Source organism: Haematobia irritans, chromosome 1, assembly GCF_050003625.1.
Source record: "Haematobia irritans isolate KBUSLIRL chromosome 1, ASM5000362v1, whole genome shotgun sequence".
Classification (NCBI taxonomy): domain Eukaryota; kingdom Metazoa; phylum Arthropoda; class Insecta; order Diptera; family Muscidae; genus Haematobia; species Haematobia irritans.
Genome location: NC_134397.1, coordinates 257,604,715 through 257,612,445, shown reverse-complemented (window position 1 = coordinate 257,612,445; position 7,731 = coordinate 257,604,715). Strand labels below are relative to the sequence as shown.

Sequence of the window (7,731 nt, the reverse complement as noted above, 5' to 3'; positions counted from 1 at the left end):
CAATGGTTTTAAGAGTTTACTTCTCCTTCTTTGTGACCGGTCTTCTTGGAGTTTACTTCAAAATGGAAGAGTAATGGCTTATTGCAAATGACAGTTGTCAATTACAATGAGTTGCCGGATCGATGTAATAAGGGCCATGAGTGGGAATTCAAAAAGCTAAATTTTGGTTGGCCACTCAACATTCCCCTCCCCGTAAACTTCAGGCAGCAACAGCATGATGTTTACTTCAAAACGTCCAATTTAGCTAATTTCACAGTAGGTCTAGTTATAAGTCCTTTGATTGTCTTCACCACTGCGCTGCGAACTTGATTGTCTTTGCCTCTATGTACATCCTCAACAATTCCCTTTAACCACGATCCTCTCTTACTTGTGTCATCCACCACAACAACAATGTCACCAACTTCAATAGGACTTGGACTGTTTGAAAACCATTTCGAACGACGAGTAAGGCACGGCAAATATTCACGCAACCAACGTTTCCAAAATTGGTCTGCCAATTGACCGGCAATCTTAAAATTCTTAAGCAAAATATTTCCACTCGCCTCCTCGCTACCCTTTTCTCTTATTCCACTAGAACAACCAACGAGAAAGTGGTTGGGTGTGAGCGCCTCGGCATCAGCTGACTCCAATGGTACATATGTGAGTGGTCTTGTATTTATAATATTCTCCACATCTGCCATAGCCGCCCTCAGCACATCCTCTCTCAAACCGGTTTGTGGCAAAATGTCCATTAAGATTGATTTTACTGAGCGAACCATTCGCTCCCACACGCCTCCCATGTGGGGAGAGGCTGGGGGTATGAAACACCACTCAATTCCAGGATGATTTCGCTTTAGATTTTCTGTGGACAACTTTTCTATCTCAGATTGTAGTAAACGACTTGCACCACGGAAGTTGGTGCCGTTGTCCGATATAATTTTATGTGGTGTTCCTCGTCGACTGACAAATTGTTTAAACACCAACATGAATGCATCAGTAGACAATGATGGTGAAATTTCTATATGCACTGCTCTCACGGTGAGACATGTAAATAAAACACCCCAACGTTTCTCACGTCGACGACCAACTGCAACTTCTAGCGGTCCGAAAAAATCTATGCCGGTGTATGTAAACGGTCTAGTGTATGGCATCAACCTTTCTGGTGGCAATTCTCCCATTTCAGGGGGGTTTGGAGTTGCTCGTTTGTTTTTGCAAATTTGACAAACACTCGATACAGAACGAACCACTGCTCTTAAGCCTGGAATCCAAAATCTTTGTCGCATTTCATTCACCACAATTTCGTTGTGGTGATGATGAAATCGTCTGTGGTAGAAATCAACAACAAGGTTGGTTACAGCATGCTTTCGTGGTAATATTATTGGTCGTTTTGTATCAACTGCTACACCCTCTGCTGCGTCAATTCGCCCTTTTATTCGCAGCACACCCATACTATCTAAATACGGCGAACACTTAAACAATATGCTCTTTCGGCTAATCTGCTTACCTTCGGATTTCAATGAGTTTATTTCTTCACCAAATGACTCTTCCTGACAGTTACGAAAAATAATTGACTCGACTACACGAATGTTGATTACCTCTGTAAGCATATTGAGAAGAGATGACATTTCTTTTTCTTTAGAAATCAATTTTAAAAATTTCAAAATATATAGTTGAGTGTGTCGAAGTTTTTCCCATCTGCTGAATCGTGTGGGGTCCGGTGATATTTCTGCCAACGTCGATACGGTTTTATGATTTTCTTCAAAATGGCAAAGTAGCTCGAAGTTTCTATTATCCGATTTGTTGAATGTTATTGTAGGCCAAAATTTTTCATCTTCAAGCAGAAAATCGGGACCTGTAAACCATCGAATATTATTATCGAATTTTGGAGTTGTGGACCACTTCGTGCCTTCGTCCGCAACATTTTCTGCAGAGGGAACCCATCGCCATTCACTGACTTTAGATTTTTCAAGAATTTCACCAATGCGAAGGGCTACAAATTGTTTGAATTTTCTTGCATCGGAACGAATCCAAAACAATACATCTTTTGAGTCAGACCAGGAAAATCTCTTTTCGATGTTTATGGACATCTCCGCCATTATGAGCTTCGACAATCTAAGACCAACAATTGCTGCCATAAGTTCCATCCTCGGTATTGAAATTGGTTTTAGCGGTGCTACACGAGTCTTCGAAGCAACCAATGAACATTTTACGTCAGTACCAAGTTGAGCACGAATATAAGCTACAGCAGCATATGCACTATTGCTGGCGTCTACAAAAATATGCAGCTGAATGTTTTTGCCGACGCTTACTAGCGGGTAGCATCTTGGAATGCGAATGTAGCTAACAAAATTTATGTATTTAATCCAGTGCAGCCACATTTCAAGCTCATCAGGTTTGATAGGCTCGTCCCATGAAACACCAGAACGCCAAACATTCTGTAAAATAATTTTAGCAAATATTATGTAGTAGCCCAAAAATCCTAAAGGGTCGAATATTTTCATGATCACTCTTAAAATTTGCCTCTTTGTGACTTGAGTTTTGTCGAAAAGTGATCTTAAATCTATTTTTTGTATAAAGGTAAATTCATCAGAATTTGGAAGCCACCACATACCTAATACCTTTTCCTGTCCGTTGTGCTCTTGTTGAATACATTTGTTGGATTTGATCTTGTTTCCAGTAAGTTTTTCCAAAACACGGGGAGAGTTGGAAATCCAATTCCTCATCTCGAATCCACCGTCTTTGTGGATATATCTAACCTTTTCAGCAAGCTGTACCATTTCCTCCTCAGTCTGACAACTTTGGAGCCAGTCGTCAACAAATGTATTCTCCAGAATTGCATTTACAGCTGATGGGTATTTTTCGACGAAGCGGTTTGCATTTTTGCTTTTTATGTAATTGGCTAGTGACGGTGAACACGAAGCTCCAAAAGTCATTACCTGCATACAATAAACGTCAATATCAGCTGTGGTGTCCCCACCACGCCACAAAAACATTTGAGCCTTTTGATCTTCATTTATGACTTTTATCTGGTGAAACATTTCACGAATGTCACCACACAGAGCTACTGGCTTTTCTCTAAAACGTAAAAGCACACCAACTAATGATTTCAACAGGTCTGGACCTTTAAGCAAACATGAGTTTAAAGCAACACCATTTACTTTTGCTGCGGCGTCCCATACAAGTCTGGTTTTATTTTTATTAATATTGGTTACAGTGAAAATTGGTATGTACCAAGATTTGCCACCCGAAGTCACCTCGTTTTTGTGTAATTTTCTGACGTAACCTTTGTTTTCATAATCTTTTATTTTCTCTACCAGAAATTCTTTTAGAGAAGGTTCTCGCATCATTTTTGCTTCAAGACATTTTAAACGTCTTTTGGCCATTGGAAGCGAATTCGGCAATTCTACTCTATCAAATTTCCATAATAGACCGGCCGCCCATCTCTTTTCTTTAGAATCATATACTGCCGTTGCATCCATTATTTTCAACGCACGCTCGTCGTCAACAGATGTCAGAGGTTTCGTCGATACTGAAACGCCTAAAGACTCTAAAGAAAAATATTCTTGCATCAGTTCATCAATTTTTTCTAATTCGCCGGAAGAGCAATTACACTCGCAAATATGAAAAATACAATGGTCTGAAGCGAATTCAACATATTTGCGACCATATACTGTCCAACCAAGTTTACATTTCGCAGCCATTAATTCGCCGTCGTCACTCGCTCGAATTTCTGATGGGACACCGAGTTTTGCGTTGTCTAATCCAATTATAACACTCGGCTTTATTTTTGTATATGGAGTGATTGGCAAATTACGAAGATACTCACACGAATTTATTGTGGATGACTCAAGAGTTTGCTCTGGCAAATCAAGTTTTTCCACTGTACGGACATTTAATAATTTATGTTTCATTGAGCCCTTTTCGCGAGATGAAATGTAAATAGATACCTTCTTAGATGCCGTATATGTTTTTGTCACATCGCCTGTCCAGCGTAAGCATAATTCTTCTGAAGGGCCGTCAATTCCAAGTTGATTTACAATCTCATCTTCTACTAATGTGCAGCCTGCACCTTCATCAATTAGGGCCCATGTATCAAGACTAATATTATTGCCATACAAAGTTATAGGCACATACCGAAAAACAGCCACCTTCTTTTCCCCTGCATGGAATAACACAGGAGACTCCTGTCCACCATTCGTGTTCAATTGTTGAGGTTTTGTATGAAGCAGCAAATTGTGTGGTAACTTGCAACCGTCGGTGCCGCAAGGCTTTTTAGAATAGCACCTACGAAGGGAATGTTTGCCAAAACAGCGAAAACACAACTTGTTTTGTCTAACAAATTGCCAGCGATCGTTGTGTTTAAGTGAAATAAAATCCGAGCATGTTGAAAGTTTGTGTTCACCACCACATTTAAGACACACAGTACAAATATTTTCTTTCTTATTTGTTACGGATTTATTTTGCGGTGTGTCTTCTTTTGTTTTTTCTACATCGTGAAACATCAAACTTTCCTTTGCACCTTTTCGGCTATTTCTGTATTCGCTAGAATCAAATTTTACGTCAAAGGTTGTGACTTGACTAGCACAAGTCGCAAGGTTAAACAACCATTCATCAAAGACCAAAAGATTCACTCGAACACCTGACATACAGTGACGACCCCATTCTAGCTTCATGTTTGATGGTAATTTAGATACCAGATCGTTCAAAAGCATTGGATCGTTTAAATAATCACCTAGGCCAATTGCCTGAATTGTGGCACAATAATTTTGAACAGAAAGTGCCAATGAAATTAAGGTATTCAAATTTTCAACACGAACTTTTGGCTCGTCTCTAAGTTTGGCCTGCAGAGCATGATGAATCACTTCAAGTCTTCCAAAAAGCATTCGCAAAGTTTCTATGGCCTGGCTAACCGTCGACGGCATCATCAATTTACCTCTTACCGCTTCTAACGCTGGGCCTTTCAAGCATTTCTGCAGGCGGATCAAATTCTCTTGATCAGTGAATCCACAGCGCTCTGTGGATTGATTATAATTGGTAATGAACACAGGCCACTCATCTGGCCTACCAGAAAAATTTGGCAAATCTTTGGAGATCACCTGACGTGCTGCTATTTGTGAGGAAGACATCGAAGTATCCGCTGAGCTGGTGTTGTTAAATTGCAAATACCTATTGTTGTTGTTGGGCAATGTGTGTGCATTATTAAACGTCATACCGGGTTGTGCGTATGTTGCCGTAGGTATAGGCTGAGAAAATATTTGGGTTCCTTCAAACATGTTTGATGCAGCAGATCTAGCAAGAGAGGGAATGTGTGTGTTCGACCCACTGACTGCAATCGCGGGGGGGCGAGACGGAGCAGAGGAATAACTGTGGTTCTGTTGAGTGTCAGGCGCACAATTTGTTCTTTCGTATCTTCTTTCATTCTGGCAAGCAAAATTGTTGTTGGAGTTGTCTACTGCTATTGAAAAGGGAATTTGTAGATTACTATTTTCGATGACAAAATTTGGTTGATGAGTACCGTTATGTATTTGAGTGGAGCTTAAGAAATTATTTCCTTGCTGTCCATACAGGGTTGAATAGTTTATGTTTTGCGAACTACTTACGATTGTGGAATTTGGCAGACCGTGCGAAATATTTGCATAAAAGGAGTTGGTTTCATTTGATGTATTTGGGAAAGACAGAGGCATTGAAGTTCCATTTATTACCCTACTATTTTGATACTGCGCCTGCCATACTTGGGTGTTTGCAAATGTGGACACGCCATCACCTATATTTATGACTGTGTCGTCAGCAATATTTGCATTAGCAGTGGCCGCAGTGACATTGGTAATCGACGTCTGGTTGATCGTGGTCGCAGAGGAGGGAGGCAAAGACAGATTAGAATATGTAACGGTAGATGTTACGGTGACTATTGCATGTGGATTGTTTGTTACGCAATCGCTGCCGGCGATACTTAAATTTCTGGGTCCACCAGTTTTCATACTTTCTTCATCCGGATTAACCATTTTTGATGTTCTTGGATGTTACACTCCAGCGTTGAAACAGACACAATTATTTTAGAATATTATGAGGTGTAGCGCCCCGACCAAATAAACACTTATTTTGAGCGTAATCCAATTTTATTTAATCCACTAGAGACTGCGCTAAAATCTAAAACAATTTTAGTTTATATTATTTTAATTCAAATTGTAAATAATTATTTTTTATTACAATTGTGTTTGACTTAAATTTAGCCTGGCACTAATTTTCATAAAAGAATACAATGGTTTTAAGAGTTTACTTCTCCTTCTTTGTGACCGGTCTTCTTGGAGTTTACTTCAAAATGGAAGAGTAATGGCTTATTGCAAATGACAGTTGTCAATTACAATGAGTTGCCGGATCGATGTAATAAGGGCCATGAGTGGGAATTCAAAAAGCTAAATTTTGGTTGGCCACTCAACAGATGGAATTTTCGACTTTTTGGGGGTGGTCATGAATTAAGCTCCTTTTCGCTCTAGGACGCATAGTTTAGGAGATATGAGCAAAACAAGTTTTTCATATAAAAATTTCAATTTTTTCAGGATATGGATGGAATTTTCGATTTTTTGGTGGTGGTCATGAATTAAGCTCCTTTTCGCTCTAGGACGCATAGTTTAGGAGATATGAGCAAAACAAGTTTTTCATATAAAAATTTAAATCTTTTCAGTATTTTGATGGAATTTTCGACTTTTTGGGGGTGGTCATGAATTAAGCTCCTTTTCGCTCTAGGACGCATAGTTTAGGAGATATGAGCAAAACAAGTTTTTTATACAAAAATTTCAATTTTTTCAGTATTTTGATGGAATTTTCGACTTTTTGGGGGTGGTCATGAATTAAGCTCCTTTTCCCTCTAGGACGCATAGTTTAGGAGATATGAGCAAAACAAGTTTTTCATATAAAAATTTCAATTTTTTCAGGATACGGATGGAATTTTCGACTTTTTGGGGGTGGTCATGAATTAAGCTCCTTTTCGCTCTAGGACGCCTAGTTTAGGAGATATGAGCAGAACAAGTTTTTCATATAAAAATTTTAATTTTTTCAGGATATGGATGGAATTTTCGATTTTTTGGGGGTGGTCATGAATTAAGCTCCTTCGCTGTAGGACGCATAGTTTAGGAGATATGAGCAAAACAAGTTTTTTATACAAAAATTTCAACTTTTTCAGTATTTTGATGGAATTTTCGACTTTTTGGGGGTGGTCATGAATTAAGCTCCTTTTCGCTCTAGGGCGCATAGTTTAGGAGATATGAGCAAAACAAGTTTTTCATATAAAAATTTCAATTTTTTCAGGATACGGATGGAGTTTTCGACTTTTTGGGGGTGGTCATGAATTAAGCTCCTTTTCGCTCTAGGACGCATAGTTTAGGAGATATGAGCAAAACAAGTTTTTCATACAAAAATTTCAATTTTTTCAGTATTTGGATGGAATTTTCGATTTTTTGGGGGTGGTCATGAATTAAGCTCCTTTTCGCTCTAGGACGCATAGTTTAGGAGATATGAGCAAAACAAGTTTTTTATACAAAAATTTCAATTTTTTCAGTATTTTGATGGAATTTTCGACTTTTTGGGGGTGGTCATGAATTAAGCTCCTTTTCGCTGTAGGACGCATAGTTTAGGAGATATGAGCAAAACAAGTTTTTCATATAAAAATTTAAATTTTTTCAGGATACGGATGGAATTTTCGATTTTTTGGGGGTGGTCATGAATTAAGCTCCTTTTCGCTGTAGGACGCATAGT

At 38.9% G+C, this 7,731-nt stretch overlaps 1 protein-coding gene across 1 annotated transcript; it reads right to left on the bottom strand.

Annotated features, from left to right (window-relative positions):
* Positions 1 to 221: 221 nt before the first annotated feature.
* LOC142235886 (uncharacterized) lies at positions 222 to 5,981 on the bottom strand. Its single transcript, XM_075307141.1, has one exon. The coding sequence runs from the start codon at positions 5,979 to 5,981 to the stop codon at positions 222 to 224; it is 5,760 nt and encodes a 1,919-aa protein (XP_075163256.1).
* Positions 5,982 to 7,731: the final 1,750 nt, after the last annotated feature.

What these genes read in the sequence shown, in the direction of transcription:
- LOC142235886 (XM_075307141.1), bottom strand. Translation starts at nt 5,981, where the DNA reads ATGGTTAATCCGGATGAAGAAAGTATGAAAACTGGTGGACCCAGAAAT.